At 50.3% G+C, this 17,655-nt stretch overlaps 1 protein-coding gene across 5 annotated transcripts in view; it reads right to left on the reverse strand.

The window, feature by feature from the left end:
* Positions 1-1,490: 1,490 nt before the first annotated feature.
* The window catches only part of CD247 (CD247 molecule), an 88,556-nt gene continuing 72,391 nt past the window's right edge, over positions 1,491-17,655 (reverse strand). Inside the window, exons 2-8 of one of the 5 annotated variants that reach the window (XM_011933391.1) lie at positions 11,137-11,240; positions 9,855-9,911; positions 9,081-9,161; positions 5,915-5,947; positions 4,829-4,885; positions 3,873-3,908; positions 1,491-2,605 (exon numbers count right to left, since the gene is read on the reverse strand). In XM_011933391.1, the coding sequence (XP_011788781.1) occupies positions 2,540-2,605; positions 3,873-3,908; positions 4,829-4,885; positions 5,915-5,947; positions 9,081-9,161; positions 9,855-9,911; positions 11,137-11,240 (434 nt within the window). In that variant the 3' untranslated portion in view covers positions 1,491-2,539. Of the gene's footprint in view, positions 2,606-3,030; positions 3,909-4,828; positions 4,886-5,369; positions 5,951-9,080; positions 9,162-9,854; positions 9,912-11,136; positions 11,241-17,655 lie in introns of those variants that run through there. The other 4 variants (XM_011933390.1, XM_011933393.1, XM_011933389.1 and 1 more) reach the window with 4 other exon arrangements.

Below are 17,655 nucleotides of genomic sequence, written 5' to 3' on the forward strand. Positions count from 1 at the left end.
CTGTGAGCACATCTCAGTTCTCCCCCATCTTGCTGTCTATGTGGTTACCATGCATGTAGCCTCATGTGGCCCCAACCCCAGGTTCTCTGTAGCACCATAGCTCACTGCCCAGTGCCAGCTTTTCTCCTTGCCTCTTTAGACATATGTTATTAAAAATATTTATGTGTGTGTGTATGTATATATATATATAATATATATATATATATTATATTATATATATATATATTTGTTTTGTTTTGTTTTTGTTTTTGAGATAGGATCTCCCTCTGTTACCCAGGCTGGATTTCGGCTCACTGCAGCCTTGACCTCCTGGACTCAAGCAATCCTCTAGCTTCAGCATCCTGAGTAGTGAGGAACACGTGCACATGCCACCATGCCTGACTATTTTTTTGTAGAGACAGGGTTCCCCTGTGTTGCTCAGGCTGGTCTCAAGCTCCCAGGCTCAAAGGTTCCTCGTGCCTCAGCCTCACAAAGTGCTGGGATTACAGGTATGAGCCACCATGCCTAGACTGAGACATATTCTTGACAGAATTGGATCAACTCACTTTTTTCAAACCAGCCATCCAGGTCACACAGCCTGTATATATAAGTCAACTGACCTTGAAACTTGGTGTAGCACAAGCCCTCGGTGTGAGTGGCACTCTCTTTCACTAATAGATGAACCAGACTTCAGTTTTAAAAGCGCAGTGAGTAGCAGAATTCCCCTGAGGCTGAGTTACAAATCCAATGGCTTCTCTCTATGAGTTGCCTGTGAATTGTTAAATATGCCTAGTGATGATATGCTTGGCTCCTGTTGGAATCCCAAATTTTCAGGGACGTTTAACAGTCATGGTCTTGGATTTCTTTTTTGAAAAAGTCAAGGTACAGATTTCAGTCTTCACACAATATTAGTTGGTGGGCTTGTTGAATTGGGGCCTTATATATAGCCACTGCAGTTAGAGGAAATACTGCTAGGCACGGGGCCACCTTTTGTTGAGGGAAACACCTAAAAGACTTGTTGTCCTCCATCCCTCCCTCAAACCTTATGCACTGAGACATTCTGCACTGTGGTGTCAGCTGCTGTGCAAAACTTTCGGACACCTTCTGCTCACACACTGCCTATTCCAATGCCTGAGTGCCAGGCCGGTCTCTCACGCTTGTTTTCCTGCACCCGACAAGCTGGTGCTGTGCTGCAGGGCTCCTTTCCCATAGCCCTCTCTGGTTCTGGGGCCATCCTGACACATCTTATTGCACCAAGCCCCACTCTCTCTCAGGCACAGCCACCCAGCCTGGATGCCCGGCCCACTTGCCCTGTGTGATGCCACCCACATGGCAGCATTCCGGGCCGCAGGATGCACCTGCGCTCATGTGCTGGTTCCCAGGAACTGTCCTGTTCTCTCCTGAGAATCAGCAGTTTTGCTCCCCTCCTCCCTCAAGAGCAACCTGCTGATTTACTGATGACTGAATTGCCATTAGAAGCTTGACTGCTGAAATAAAGCTTAGAATAAAGCTGCATTTTCACTGAAGCATTTATTATGCAAAATAGGAAGGCTTTAGCATGCCAGTATAAATTAAAACAGTAGAAAAAAAGCAGAGCAGAGAGCGTTTTCCATCCACGGCCTGTGGCCTGTAATGACACAGCAGTGTCCTCGTACATCGACTGGGGTTTTTCCTCTCCTGCCACTGTCCGCTGGGCAGTTACAGGTCCCATGTGTTGGGTCTTCCTGCGAGGCCTTCACAATGATGATTTTGTCATTCACTGGAAGTGTGAGGTGAATCAAGGGCCTCCTCTTGCTCCCTGGCACTTTATTCACACGTGTAACCACACTGTTTCTTATGCCACTTTGTGCACAGCTCATCAAGGTCAGTCTGTTCATCTTCTGGCCCCCGCAGCACGTGGTACAGTTCAATGGTACAGCACAGAGGCCCAAAGCAGGGAGGCTCCCGCAACCCTCGCAGGCCCTGGCGGACCCTCCCCTGCCCGCCCACCTTCCCATGCCCATGCTGCTCCCTGGGTGCACCTGGCCTAGGCTCCTTTCCATCTGCCCCTCTGCCCGGCCCTCTCACCAGGGAGGCGCAACATGGCCCAGTACAGTTACCTTGAAAGGAGGTGAAGGTGACAACAGAAGCCAAATTTACAGCAGGAGTGAAGCCACTCAGACACTGACAGAATGATACAGACATTAGGGCATGTGCTAGCATCTGCGCTTTCTCTGGGAACTTTACAAAACAGACTCAACAACTCAGCTGTGAGAGGCAGCGTGCCCGCCTCCCAGGGAGAATGAGGAACCACCAGGAGACAGGTCTACCTACCCCACTGGCAAACCAGAGAGCCCAAGGCCAGGGCCGTAAGCCCTGGGGGCACACTCCCTTAAAGAGTGCAGGGACAACAGTCTGTGTGTGACGGTTTGGAGCTAAATATGACCAAAGCATCCTGTACATAAAAGGGAATACTTCAGTGGCTGAGAAGATGAGTGACCGGGTTGTAAATGCTTTATCCTGTGTCTCATAATCTGGGCGCCTGCAGGTCTGGCCTTTGAGTGGTGAAATCCCCCGGCTGTTAGCGAGGGGGCAGGGTCTGCATGTGAAGGGCGTCGTAGGTGTCCTTGGTGGCTGTACTGAGCCCCTGGTGAAAGCAAATCAGAAAACAAAAATGGGTCAGTAGCCTGTGTGGGCAGGAGCCAACCCGGAGGCCAACAGGTGTCTCTGCAGCACAGCCCTGTGACCACCCACGCAGCCTCCAGAGGCCCAGGAAAAATCCCCCTGACCCCACGGGCGGGAGCCTTGGCTGCAACAGCTTCATTGGTAGATGGGTTCTGTGCCCTGCCGGGAATGTCCCTGCAGCAACTCCTTTCCAGCTAAATTCTCACCCCTCTTCTCAGCTCCTCAAATGCTGTGCCTTACAGTGCTTGGGCGCCGCCAACTTCCTGTTGGACCTAAGAGAAAGGAGTCTCCTCCCATACTGGGCAGGAATAAGGGGGAAGGGCCCAGGCCTGCTCCAGAGAATCTGCTGTCCCTGATACCTGGGCCCAAAGGACTTGTCTCCCTGGACTTGTCACAGGGAGAGGAGGGGCTCCTTGACCTCAGCCCTCTGCGAGCCTCCCTCCCAGGCCCAGTGATTCTAGTATTTTCTTGGTCAGGAACAGTCCCACAAGGCCGGCCCCAAACCTGCTGGAATGCCTGTCCCCCTGGTCCGGGGGCCAGGAAGGAGACAGATCAACAGCAGCCACACACAGGTAAGTTTCTGGGGCCATTTTGATATCACTCAACTCAGGCAAGCTGGGCATCCTGACACTGGAGTCAGAAGAGTGAGCTATGAACAGCCCATGGGAGCCAGAAGGAGAGAAATGACAACCTGCTGGGGATCATATTTTAGAGAAGTAGACCGTGCTTAGTTTACATAATTGCCTGCACTGATTTGCAAAAACCAGGCACCTAACTACATAACATTTTCCTTTTGAAGCTGCCATTTTTCTTAGCTTTTTTTCCTTCAGTCTTCCCAGCCAACCTCTCATCTTATGAGGCCTAAGGAAATGACGCAGAGTAAGGGTTCTGCAAGAACCCAAAGAGGCAGGATAATCACTCGTGTGGTCCTTTGCCTCCATCTGCACCTGCGGGGAGGCCGCATACCCTCTGGACAGCTGCTGCTCTAGCTGCCATGGCCAAGCAAGGCATGGTTGGAGCCAAGTAATTCGCTTGAATGGCTGAGTCCCAGCTGTGCTCTAGGGACTTATTGGCAGTGGCATTGCTGTGGGCCTAAATGGGTGCCCTGGGCTTGCCCTGCCCAGCTGTTGGTAAGAGCTGGTGCCACCGGCAGGCAAAATGTGGGGGCCTTGATCTTGCCCCTTGTCAGGTGGTGCCCCTTCTGCAGAAGGGATGCTGGCAGCTCCTACCTGGTAAAGGCCATCGTGCCCCTTGCCCCTCCGGCGCTGGTTCTTTGGGAGTGAAATGAGAAAAGGATTAGAAAGTCAGGCAGTCAGTAGTGGCATTTCTGCTCAAGGGCCCCTCCCAAGGTACCCAGGAAGTCAGAGGTAACTGTCTCCCAGCCGCACCCCTGTCCCTGAGAGAGAAGGATCCTCAGACCTTCATCTCTGCAGAGTAAGGTGAGGCCTGGCCATGATGGGGCTTGAGTTTGCTCCACCCCAGTCAGGTCCCCACAGACATCAGATTCCCAAGGTCCGGGCCCACAGGACCTGTGCTGCCCACTGCTTGGACAAATGGGCTTCCCTTCGGCTCTTAAAGTTCTTGGCTAGTCATTTTTGCTCACTGACAACCAGCTGTTTTGAGCAGTTATGAGCTCTGGCATAGTCAGTTCACTCACACGCCCCTCTTTACCAACTAGAAGACCTTGGGTAAGGTCTTCTGCCTCCTTGTGCCTCGCAGGGCACATGTTTCTCATTGGGTTGTTGTGGGAATTAAATAAAACTACAGAGAACCCCTGCTTGGAAGGGGTCAATGCTTCACTCTCACCATTTTGAAATCCTTAATTGTTGAGGAACAAGAGGGTCCCACGTTTTCATTTGCCCTGGGACCTGTGGTCCTGAGCACTGAACATGGCAGCACATATTAAGCACTCGATGCTTCCTATTATTAAAATGGACCTGCTTTTGCAAAGCTTAGGCTGTCATAGAATCTAGATTTGGTTTTCAGTCCTGAAAGAGCATCAGCCCTTCCTTAGTTCTTATGTTGTGCCCGACTGGGTGACTGCCAGGTTCGCCTTCACCTCTGATGGCCACCACATGGGCGTTTGCAGCTGGGATGAGAAGTGGATGGGAAAGGGGGCCTGCAGCAGGCATGTCTGGAGGACCACGAGGAACTCCCTTGGGAATTAAGAAACAGCAACACTCACCTCGCCTTTCATCCCAATCTCACTGTAGGCCTCCGCCATCTTATCTTTCTGCAGTGCCTGCAGAACAGGGCATGGAACACTGATTTTTACCAACTAATGCAGAAAGCAGCAGGCTCCCCTACAAGAGGAAGCTTCTTGATCCCCAAATTGGCAGCAGTGGCAGGGAGGGAGGGCTCCCACAATCAACGCTCCAAACTTTATGCACACAAACTTCTCTGCCCACAACCAGCTCCAGCCTACCCACCTTGTCCTCAGCCCTTTGGAGTCTCCTCTGAGCTGCCAGCTCTCTGCACTGAGCTGAGGAGTTAAGTTAGGCTCAAGAAGATAGGATGTGGAGCTCTAGACAAAGACACGGAGACTGGGCAAAACAAAGGCTCACCTGGAGCCCCAGAATCATTTATCTGAGCAAGTTGTCTCTTTACACAGACAAACGGGCTATGGATCAACCCTCCCTCCCTGCAGGAGGAGTGGGCAGGCATCTCCCTAACAGGAGGCTGCCACCAGCAAGGGTCTCCTGCATGGCAACCCAGATCGACAATCAGTGTTCAGGGTCACACCCAGGAGTGTGAGGTTGACTTTCCTATAAGGGCGGACACTCAGAAGACTTCAGCACCCAGCACAGGAGCCCGTCGAAGGGGCCAGCCACCTTGTCCTTGCCTAGCTTGACCTTGCTGTGTCTCCCTACACCCCAGGCTGATCAATCTGGGAAATCCAGCAGAAGGGGTCGAGGAGGGAAGGAAGGGAGATTACTCGGCACTTTTTAGCTAAGGAGGCTTCCTAGAAGCAGGTGCTCCTGCAGGCCGCAAGCAGGTGAGACATTACTCGACCCAAGAAGGGAAGGTCTGGACAAAGACCACAGAGTGTGGAGCAACTGCCTTCCTCCAGAGCCCTCCTCCAGCCCTTCCTCCAGCCCTTCCTCTGGAGCCCTCCTCCTCCAGCCCTTCCTCCGGAGCCCTCCTCCTCCAGCCCTTCCTCCAGCCCTTCCTCTGGAGCCCTCCTCCTCCAGCCTCCAGCCCTTCCTCCAGAGCTCTCCTCCAGCCCTTCCTCCAACTTTCCAAAGTCAAATGTGAGGTCTCCTCTACTCACATTGTACAGGCCTTCCTGAGGGTTCTTCCTTCTCTGCTAGGAAAGACAAAGGGAAGACGTTAGAGGTAGAGAAACACAAACCCAAGCCATGAAATTACAGCAAACCCCATCCTGCCCCCTGACCGCAGCTCCCTGGGGCTCTGCCCTCTGCCTCTCTCCTCCCTGTGCTACCCAAGCCTTGCCTAGGCCACTGCTGGGGCCCTCACAGCACTACATGGCTCATACCTGGTTACCTGCAGTTGGATACACACTTTGCTCTCCCAGAGGGGCCCACCCAACCCTAGCATTGCCCAGGGCAGGCCATGGGGATGCCTGCAGATTGTCCCTTTGCAGACAGGACACCACACACATCACAAGCTGACAAGCGGGACTTTTGACTGAAGACAAAAGGTGTCACATACCATCATTTGGAGCAGGGCCAGCCTCTGGTAGTGAGGTCCTACTGAGAAGTGCCCTCCCCACACCCTCCTAGTCCAGACAAGAGGAGAGGAGGCAAGATAAGCTTGGATAGTGGGGGTGAGGAGTGGTCAATGAAATCAACAGCCTCTCTACTGCCCATTCACTCTAGCAACAACACAACCAGCACAGAGCTCAGCCTGGACAGGGGCTAGATGGATACGTGTGATCACTGTCAGCATCCGGCAGCACTGCCCTTCCACCAAGACAGTCCTGGCCTTTGTCCTGAGCCCTGCTCTTAAGAGGACGCTAACAATCCAAATTTAACAACACATTAAAAGGATCATTCACTATGGTCAAGTGGGATTTATCTCTGGGATGCAAGGATGGTTCAACAAATGAAATCAATAAACATGATACACCACATTAACAGAATGAAGAACAAAAATCATGATCATCTCACTAGGTGCAGGAAAAGCATTTGACAAAATTTAACTTCCTTTCATGCTAAAAACTCTCAACAAATTAGATATAGAAGGAATGCGCCTCCACACAATAAAGGCCACATACGACCAATCCACAGCTAACACTACACTCAGCAGGGAAAAGCTGAAGCCTTTCCTCTCTTTCTTCTAAGATCTGAAACAAGACAAAGATGCTCACACTCACTACTTCTATTCAATATAGTAACATAGGTCCCAGCCGAGCAATTAGCAAAAGATGCCAAGAATATACAATGGGAAATGAATGGTCTCTTCAATAAATGGTATTGGAAAAACGATATCCACATGCAAAAGAATGAAATTGGACCTTATCTCACACCATATACAAAAATCAACTCAAAATGGATTAAAGACTTAAACACAAGACCTGAAACTGTAAAACTTCGTATTAATAATAAATCATAGGTGAATAGACATTTCTCAAAAGAAGACATAAAAATGGGTAAGAGATCCATGAAAAAATGCTTAACATCACTAACCATTAGGGAGAGAAAAGGTAAAACCACAATGAGATCACCTCACACCTGTTAAGATGGGTATTACCAAAAAGACAAAAGACAACAATAGTTGACGATGATAGAGAGAAAAGAAAACCCTTGAACACTCTTGATGATAATGTAAATTAATACAACCATTATGGAAAACAGCATTGAGGCTCCTCAAAAAACTAAAAATAGAACTACCATATGACCCAACAATCACACTTCTGAGTATTGACCCAAAAGATTTGAAGTCTGTTTGTTGAAGAAATGTCTATACTCCCATGTTGATTGTAGCACTATTAACAATAAACAAGGCCAGGTGTGGTGGTTCACGCCTGGAATCCCAGCACTTTGGTTGCCTGAGGTGGGTGGATCACTTGAGGTCGAAAGTTCAATACCAGCCTGACCAACATGGAGAAACCCATCTCTACTAAAAAACTACAAAATTAGCCAAGTGTGGTGGCGCATGCCTGTAATCCCAGCTACTCGGAAGGCTGAGGCAGGAGAATTACTTGAACCCGGGAGGTGGAGGTTGTGGTGAACTAAGATTGCGCCATTGCACTCCAGCCTGGGCAACAAAAGCGAAACACCGTCAAAAAAACACAAAAAACAAAAAACAAACAAACAAAAAAACCAATAACCAAGTTACAGAATCAACCTAAGTGTCCATCAAAGAATGAACAGATAAAGAGACTGTGGAACATACACACAATAGAATACTATTCAGCTTTTAAAAAGGAAGAAATTCTGTCATTCACTCTAACATAGATGGGTCTAGAGACCATTATGCTAAGTGAAATCAGCCAGGCACAGAAAGACAAACACTGCATGTTCTCACCTATATGTGGAATCTAAAACAGTTTAACTCACAGAAGCATGGATAAGTAGCATGACGTTTACCAGAGGCTGGGGAATGGGGGGATGGGGAATGGGGAGACGATAGTCACAGGGTACAAAGCCTCAATTAGATAGGAAGAGTAATTTATTTTTAGATCAGCAGCACAACATGCTGAATATAGCTAATACGTGAGTACTATACATTTTAATATCTCTAAGAGTAAATTGCTAATGTTCTCATCACAAAAAAGTTAAATATTTGAAGTGATAAATATGTTAATTAGCTTAATTTAATCATTCACATGATATTCAAAAATCATAACAATAATTCGTACCCCATAAATATGTAGAACTATAATTTGTCAATATAAAACAAACAGAAAGAGAAAGGAAGGAAGGAAGGAAGGAAGGAGGGAAGGAAGGAAGGAAATAAGGAAGGAAGGAAATCAGAATGAAGGAGAAAAAACAAAGAGGACCCTACCCTACTGTGGTCTCATCCAGCCGCTCCGCTACCCACAGGGTATAGTCTCTACAAAGCCAAAAGATCAGAGCCCCCCAGGGACCGTACCCCAACTATACGTGGGTTATCCAGTGGTCTTGGGCCCTTCCTGTATGGACCTCTTCACCAGGTCTGTCCTCTTGGGGCAGATGGTGCCACCATGTGTGCATCTCAGGATGGCCAAGAAGCAGTTTGAGGGGAAGTGGGTAGAGCTTAGACATGAGCAGTGGGTACCGCTTCCGGGGATGCGGCCCCTTGAGATGCAGAATGGAGCCAAGAAGGAAGGAACAGGTTGCAGCAGCGAGTGGGTCTCCATCTCTTCTCTTGTCCCGGGCCCACACATGAGGGTCCAGTCTGGTTGCAGAGTGAGCTGAGGAACCCTCCCCTGTAGCCTGGGCTGAACCCCACCACACATGCAGGAACACACAGGAAGATAGAGGAACCCCTACCGGCTTTCCCCCCATCTCAGGGTCCCGGCCGCGTCTCTTGTCCAAAACATCGTACTCCTCTCTTCGTCCTAGATTGAGCTCCTACAACAGACAAGAAAGTGTCAGACACAGGACAGAGGAACCTCAGAAGGATGGGGCCAGCTGGTCTGGAGAGTGTGGTTTCCCTCTCTGGGGTGGCTCACAAAAAGAGGGGCAGCGGCTGGGGAGGGGATGGTAACTGGTCCATCTGGAGACCATCATCCCAGAGGACCTCTCAGAGAACACGCATTAAGATGACGGTGGATGGGATCCCCAAAGGTCACCAAGAACTATATGCCGATCAGTCCAACGGGATAAGGAACAACATTCTCATGAGCAAATAGAGAAGCTGGGGCTCAGAGGTGGTAGTCAATTCCACCACAGTCCCATTGCACAGGGAGTGTGAAATCGCTTTCCCCTCCTCTGGGAAGATTCTAATACATGCCTTCTCTACCCATCTCTAGCCTTTGCAAATTGCTGATGGCTTGGGGGCTCACTAATGGCAGGCACTATACTAAGCTCTTTCCACGCATCAAGCCATTGAAGCATGTAATCTTTATGGCGCCCTTTGAGACACGTACAATTACTACACTTGATTTACGGGTTAGAAAACTGAGGTTAAACAAGTTGCAGCCGGGTCGCAGAGGTGATAGCTGGGGACCAGACTTAAACCCGAGACTCTGGCGGGCATGTTCCCTAGGTCCGAGGAGGGGACTACCCTTCCTTTCCGGAGGGTCTGCGGCGAGACTGGCTTACGTTATACAGCTGGTTCTGGCCCTGCTGGTACGCGGGGGCGTCTGCGCTCCTGCTGAACTGCAACACAGAGAGGAAAGCGCGTTACTGCTCCGCGAGGGCGCGCGGCGACCCGACGGACAGCCCTACTCCGCTCCTTGGCAACTAACAATGCGTGCCCTGCCTCCTGGGGCTGAGCCCTTGCAGGGACCGGGTCGTGGCAGCCGCTTTTTCTGAGCCCAGCTGTTTTTCCTCCCGCCTGTGACACGTGCATCCATCACGCTGGCCCAGGACCCGCTGGCGTTTATTCTTCCCGGGCTAGCGCCCTCGCGCCTGCGCAGAGGTGTAAGGTTCTTGGTCTGCGCCCCCGGGGACATGAGTATTCTCTAAGGTCCCTTCCTCGGGGACTCTGAGAACCATCCACGGTGGCTGGTCAAGGTCCCGCCTCCTATCTTGACCCCGGGGGCAGGGTGCTGTACGTGCATTACTCGCCCAGCCCTCAGCCATCGCCCTGCTGCACTGGTGTCCAGAAAGCCTAGCGTTCGCTTAGTGTCCTGAGCATCTGTTGGAAGCTGACACAGGCTCACTCTTGCTTCACTTCATGCCACTTCAGGCGGGAGAAACTGCAATGTCTTACAGATCTAGAGCATTGGAAACAACCTTAGAAATCATCTAGGGCAGCATTTTCAAACTTAAAACAAGAAACTAAGTAAGATTTGGTTTTTCAAATAAAATACTACGCCAAAGTTCAACATTCAAACAAGAAATGGGTTGGGGAGCACTGAAGTGATGACTGGGACTGGATCCTCCCCTTTACTCCTAAATTCTTCCACCCTCTGCCCACCCCATGACCAGCCCCACAAATAAATCCAGGGTCTGCAAGGCACCAAGTGAAAACCCAGGCTCTGTCCGCTCTCCTACTACAGGTGAGGAAAGAGCCTTTTCAAGAGAAAGGCTAACATGGCCTTCATTCACACTTGGACAGCAGGACCTCTGCCTAAGTGTAAGCCCCTTTATCACTGGCACCATCGCCTTCCCTGGGATACTCTGATGTGCACACATTTGTACAGCTTGTCATGGAGGCGCCTAGCACCAGGCTCTCCCTCCCACCCTGTCCATCTCGGCCGGACACTGCCACCTCTTCCTCAGCCCACTCAAGGCACACACTTGGCTGGTCCCTGCTTTGCTCCTGGATACCAAGCCCCAGGCACCACCCAAGCTTGAGACTTTGCAAGATCAAGGCCCTTCTGAACATCCATCAAGTGGAGGACCCTGTGCCCTCCTCCCAAAGCCCAGTGGTACCCACCTTCACTCTCAGGAACAGGGCAGTGAGAATGACACCATAGATGAAGAGGATTCCATCCAGCAGGTAGCAGAGTTTGGGATCCAGCAGGCCGAAGCTCTGTGCCTCTGTGCCAAGAGATAAAGCTGGTCAGCCAGGCCCAAGGTGACCAGAACACATCCCCATCACCCCAGGGTGGCACTAGGACTGACTGTGACCAACGAAATCATGACACGGAGACTATATCCAATCCCCATGCTTCAGCCTGATCACAACCCCCTCCCTCCCTCCCACCTTAGCCAGTTCCTGGAAATCCTATTGGCGCCAATGGCAGATGTGGCCCCTGTGGGGCCAAATAACCTGGAGCAATGTGGGGGAGGGGAGGTGGAAACAAGGCGAGCAGATGAGGCTGTTCTCTGTGCACAGAGCTCCTGCCTCAGCGGCAGAAGCCCAGTCATGTTAGCGCCTGTGTGAACCAAGAACTCTGGAAACCTCTGGAAGGTGTTCACATCTGGATGAATGGTACTCCCGGCCTGAGGTGTGTGGCTCTGAGGCCTACCCATGGGAGACAACAGGTCAAATGATGGTCAAATGAGATCATTTCAACATCTAACAGTTAACTAGGACAGCAAGAATCTGGGTTAACTCTCCCCACACTCCCTACCTACGTCAGTACCAGGCACTCTCCCACCGAGGACAGTGGGATCTGGTGCTCAGCTTCCCTTCCCTGTGCCCTGAAGGGTTTCATGGGCAACAGACAGAGGTACCTTTGGTGCCCCTCCTCACCTAGGCCCAGCATCTCCCTGCCCCCCAGTCCCAGCTCCATGGCCTCAGCCTTCCCTGTCTCCCTCCTCCCACTACACACACCGCATTCCCAGGACATGCCTTGCTCTTCCGGACTATTCGCCCTGTGCCTTGCATGCACTCTTCCCTCTTGATGTTCCCTCCATTTCTCTCCCTGAAACTCTACTATTCGGTAACATTTGATGCATCCTACAAAATGCAGCTCAAAGGTCTCTTCGGTGTTAGCCTCTCCCACTGCAAATTTCCCAGGGGTCCCTAACTCCTAGTGCCATATTAACCTTTGTCAAGCTGTAGTTAATGCACTTTTAGTTGGCACTGCCACTGAAGTATCATGGGCTGAAGAATGCAGATACAGTATATAGTCTGGTTAACTAAAAGTTTGCATTTTTGGGCCAGGTGCGGTGGCTCACGCCTGTAATCCAAGCACTTTGGGAAGCCGACACGGGTGGATCACTTGAGGTCAGGAGTTCAAGTCCAGCATGGTCAACGTGGTGAAACCCTGTCTCTACTAAAAATACAAAAATTAGCCGGGTGTGGTGGCAGGCACCTGTAATCACAGCCACTCTGGAGGCTGAGGCAGGAGAATCACTTGAACGCGAGGCGGAGGTTGCAGTGAGCTGAGATCATGCCACTGCACTTCAGCCTAGCACACAGAGTGAGGCTCTGTGTCAAAAAAAAAAAAAAAAAAGATAAAAGAAAGAAAAAAAAAAGCGGTTTTATTAGATACATCACAGCACTGTGAATGAGGAGACTTGGATTTTAGTCTGACCATACTTCCTACTAGGTAAATGTGCAACAACTCAACCTGTAAAACAGGGCGTGGTATCCATCTCACTTCCACCCGTGCCTGGTAACTAGAGCAGAGGTCCCAGGCCAGCCCAGCCAGTGTCTGTCTCCCAAGGCCTGGGCGCCCTCTGGTGGCCTTTGGACCAGATGCGGGCAGAGGGAGGGGAGGCCATATGTGGGAGTACTGTCATTCTTTCTGGCTGTGTGATTTGGGGCAGGTTATGTATGCTCTGTCAGCTGCCTCTTCTGTTGAACAGATGAAAACTAACATTTCTGCAGACACTTCCTTAAATGTAATCATCATCAGATCCTCCTGCCACCCACCCTCTGACAGAGGCACCGAGGATTCCGGTTCAGAGCACACAGTGACAGGCAGCCCAGGACTGAGCCCTAGCAGCTCTCTCCCTCTTCCTGCCCCTGGGGCAGCCCTGCCTGCCTGTCCGTACCAGCAACATTTTGGCCTCCCCGACGAACTACGGAAGCAGATGATTCAAAGGCAACAGCCAGTGTTCCCACACCCATCACCCTGAATCCCTCTGTTCCCAAGCTTTTGACTCCAACCCTAATTCAGGACCCCTCTTGCCCCCAGGCAGCTGATCTCTGCAAACCTCCCACAGACCCTGCCCAGAGACCCAGCCACTCGGATGAGAGTCCAAGCTCTTTATCCAGCCATGTTAGGGCTCTGCCAGAACAAGTCCAGGCCTGAAAAGACCACAGCTTTGTGCCACTCTGTCCCTCTGCTCCTGTCTTTTATACCCCATTCTTCCTTGAACACACCCATATTTTTCTACCCCCTTGCCTGTTGAGCTAGATCCTCTTCCAGGCTCTTGATGTCGGTTCAAGAGCCAATATCTCCCAAAGTGCTCTACAGACCCAGCTCCTCAGGATTCACATGCCCCTCCATCTAGGCTGCCAGCATCTGAGACCAATGGCTGCATCTTCATTGTTGCCTCTTCCTCCAGCCCCGGCATTGGAGCGCAGGGCACAGGGTAGACAATCACTCGATATCATGGAATGTTTCAGGGCTGAGCTTCAGTGATGAGGAAGATGCTGGGCCCAGCCCCAGGTGTGCCTGCCCTCTGGCCCCAAGGTATTGCTGGAAGTCCTCACTGACCTAGGGAGGATCTAAAGGCCTCTCGGGGACAAGCCAGCTCCCATGAAGGCCACCAAAGCTGGGGTGACATTTTGCTGTTAGGACTGCAGAGGAGATAACTGTGGTGATTTATGGGACTGGCTGAGACTCAGAAGAAAAGCCAGGAGAAAATCACTCAGCTGCTTGTCACAGAAAATGAGAACAGAAAAATTACTGGACAGTAAATTTAGCACAAATAAGAAATATTTGTGTTGTGCAGACTCAGCACAGTAGAGGGGCAGGGGGATTGGGCACCTCCCTGAGATAAGTAATATGAACAAGTTTTCTTCCTTCCTTCCTTCCTTCCTTCCTTCCTTCCTTCCTTCCTTCCTTCCTTCCTTCCTTCCTTCCTTCCTTCCTTCCTTCCTTCCTTCCTTCCTTCCTTCCTTCCTTCCTTCCTTCCTTCCTTCCTTCCTTCCTTCTTCCTTTCTTTCTGCATAGTTTTATGACTGATGACAAGTGTGCTGTGCGTGGTTGGGTGGAGGAGAGGATATCAACCCCAATATAATTCCCTGTGTCGGACCCTCCTCTCCTCAGTCCCACTATGCCTGTGCTGGGAGAGATGGGCCTGAGGAAGACAGTCATGGCCCAGAAAGCTCCATGCAGGGATGCAGGACCTGATTCACTTATGCGATTAATGAAATATTCATTGGGCATCTGCTCTGTGTGGGGAACTATTGAAATGGAATGAACTCTAGATTGCATGCAGGTGGGTTCGAGTACTTCCTCTGCCACTTACCAGCTGTGTGGTCTTGGACAAGTAACTCCCCTCTCTGTGCCTCAGTTACCTCATCTGTTAAATGGAGGGTAATCATATCTACCTTAAGGGTTGTGATGAGAATCAAAAGACAATGATGTCTGATATTTGGGTCGAGTCTTCTGAGTCCCTACCCTCATGGGGCTTAAGGCTTAGCTCTTAAGGCCACATACAAGGTACAGGGGCTTCCCTGGACAGCAGACAGTTTTGCAGGATGCCAGCTCAGAGGCACCGCATCGCCACTCTCTTCTTGCTCCTGGCTTCTTCCCTGTGTGTCCTCCTGCGGCTTCTTCATATTTCTATCAATTCCATCCCAAAGGGACCAGCAGCTGCTTCCTAGGAGGTTTTGGGTTTTACATGGTAAGTACTTTTCTGTACAAGTAGAGAAGCTGTTTTATTTCATGTTCCTGATCCCTACCCAAGATTTACAGCACCCAGGAGAACCTCAGCATTTGAAAGGAGCCCCAGAGACTGACAGAGCGTTCTCACACAGACTCTCAATCCACTGCCCTCTCCCCTGAGGCTCTGACTTAAGTGGCCTGGAGTGGAACCTGAGCATGGGGACTTCATTGCATGGCCATGAATGGATTGAGATTCAGACCTGCATCATTACAGTGGCCAGAGCATGTGAGAGGGAAGCCTGGCCTTCCATAGAATGCAGCTACACCCTACAACAAATGTAAATTTCTGTCAAACAGATAGAAGGAACAAAATTAAAGCTTTGGTCCTTCTTATACACTGTACTTCTGAACTGTGTATTATGGAACTTCTCTAAGCCTTGGTTTTCTCATCTGTAAAATAGGGATAACAATACAACCTGCCTCGTTAGATGGTGGTGAGGGTTAATTACGATACTTTTTTTTTCTTTTTTTTTTCTGAGATACAGTCTCACTCTGTTGCCCAGGCTGGAGTGCAATGGCATGACCTCAGCTCACTGCAACCACTGCCTCCCGGGTTCAAGTGATTCTCCTGCCTCAGCCTCCCGAGTGGCTGGGATTACAGGCACACACCACCATGCCCTGCTAAGTTTTGTAATTTTAGTAGAGATGGGGTTTCGCCATGTTGACCAGGCCGGTCTCAAACTCCTGAACTCAAGTGATCCACCCGCCTCGGCCTCCCAAAGTGCTGGAATTACAGGCGTGAGCCACCGTGCCTGGCCAAATATGATACTTCTTAGGGGGTGAAGATCAAATAAAATAATTCTTATGGGGCGAAGGACCCCATAAGAATATGTATTCCATTATGTCACCTATTGTTATTGCCATGATTTCTACTTTAAGCCCATGCACAATAAGCTGGAACCTTCTTGCCCTGTAGCAAGATACCAGGAATAGGCCATGTGAGATGCTCAGAGGAGGCTGGGGGCAGACAAAGAGGATCACAGAGTATCTAGGCATATGGGTCATTGTATCTAAGTGTTGTGAGTCTAATTAGTGACAGTGAGCCTCACCATCCCTTTATAGCCTTTTGTCATCTTCATAAAAGCCCTGAGTTCAGGAAGTCTCATGGCACTGACCATTAACAGGAAGATTCTGGGGCCCCAGAGTGCACCCTGGGGGAGACACACCTATCCTTACATAATCTGGTTTCTCTGGGTGAGATTTACTTGAACTATATTGCCTCTGAGCCAGACTGTGAACTTCTGCTAACAGGGATCAGGCCTTAATCAACCTGGTCCTGCCATACCCTGAGGCTGCAAATACACACTGGTGCCCTCTTCCCCTCCAGTCAACCTCCTTCTCCAGCAAATCCTGTTTCGGAGCTGGGCATCTGCGGGACTCCCTCACATCCAACTAATAAGGATTCTTCTCATTCGAACCCTAATTTCTACTTTTAAACTGACTTCCTGTGTCTGAGGGAGTTTGATTCTTTTGAGTGCCAGGAGACAAACAGGGGGCTATTATGGGGCCCAATTCACAGGTGGATAAACTGAGATCAGAGAAATGAAGCAACTTCACCAAGGACACCTGCAGGTTAGTGGCAAAGCTGGAAGGGAATTCCTGGGTCTCCTGACTCCAGGTACTTCTCTTAGCCTTATGCCTTCGAAGCACCTGACCTGTGGGCACAGGACCCAGAGTTTCCACCTACCTCCAAATTCACAGCCCTTGCCATTTTGCCCACTTTTGACACTTAGTCACAACGGCTTGTAAACGTTTCACTTCGAGTCCTCCCCCACCACTGGCTCTGGCGAGCACAGATGGTGCCACATAGTTTCATTTGCTCGTTTCCCCTCCTCACCAGCACATCACAGGCTTAGAGAAGAGCAAAGAACATAAGGCTTCGAGTCAGAAAGACTCTAAGACTCAAATGTGGAATCTGCCCCATTATTGGCTTGTTTTGGCGCAGCTTTCTTAACCCCTCTGAGCTTCAGTTCTCCTATCTGCAAAAGGGCTTTGATAAGACCGACTTCATGGGTGCAGAGCAATGAGGTAAAGTTTGCGGGGTGCCCTGCACAGTGGCGCATGCTGGGAGGCTCTGCAGACACAAGCAGTGGCAGCAGGGGACGCCCCTCCGACTTCCCACCCCATCCTGCCAGAGTGAGGGACAGAACCTGGCCAGGTTTCTGGGGATGGGGATACCATCCCCAGATGGGGATGCTCACTCTTCAGGAGTGTGTGAAGATAAAAACAGATAATGGGTATGTACAAAGTGCCTGGCACACAGCAGGAGCTCAGTAGTGTGTAGACTTTCTGAGAACTCCTCACTTCACAAAATGATAATGATGTAACGCATGCACGAAGCATACAGTTTAGAGAACTCTTTGCACTTGCATGATCTGGCTAAATCCTCAGACCAACCTTGCACAATACGGGCAGAATTATTACCAATTCTATTTTGCAGATAATGACATTGTGGCTCAAATAGGTCACACAGCTAGAGATTTTCTGAGTGCATCTGATGTAAAGTCCCTTCTCTTATCCCAGTGCCTCTGGGGTTCCTCTCATATAGAGGGCCTCCCATGTCTTCCAGGAGTTTCTTCATTGGTAGCACTTCTGGCCTCCACTTGAATATCTCCGGTGACAGGAAGCTCAGCACCCAGCAATCACTGGTGGAGAGCTCTAAT

This window comes from Colobus angolensis, unplaced genomic scaffold (assembly GCF_000951035.1).
Source record: "Colobus angolensis palliatus isolate OR3802 unplaced genomic scaffold, Cang.pa_1.0 Scaffold126, whole genome shotgun sequence".
In the NCBI taxonomy this organism is placed as follows: domain Eukaryota; kingdom Metazoa; phylum Chordata; class Mammalia; order Primates; family Cercopithecidae; genus Colobus; species Colobus angolensis.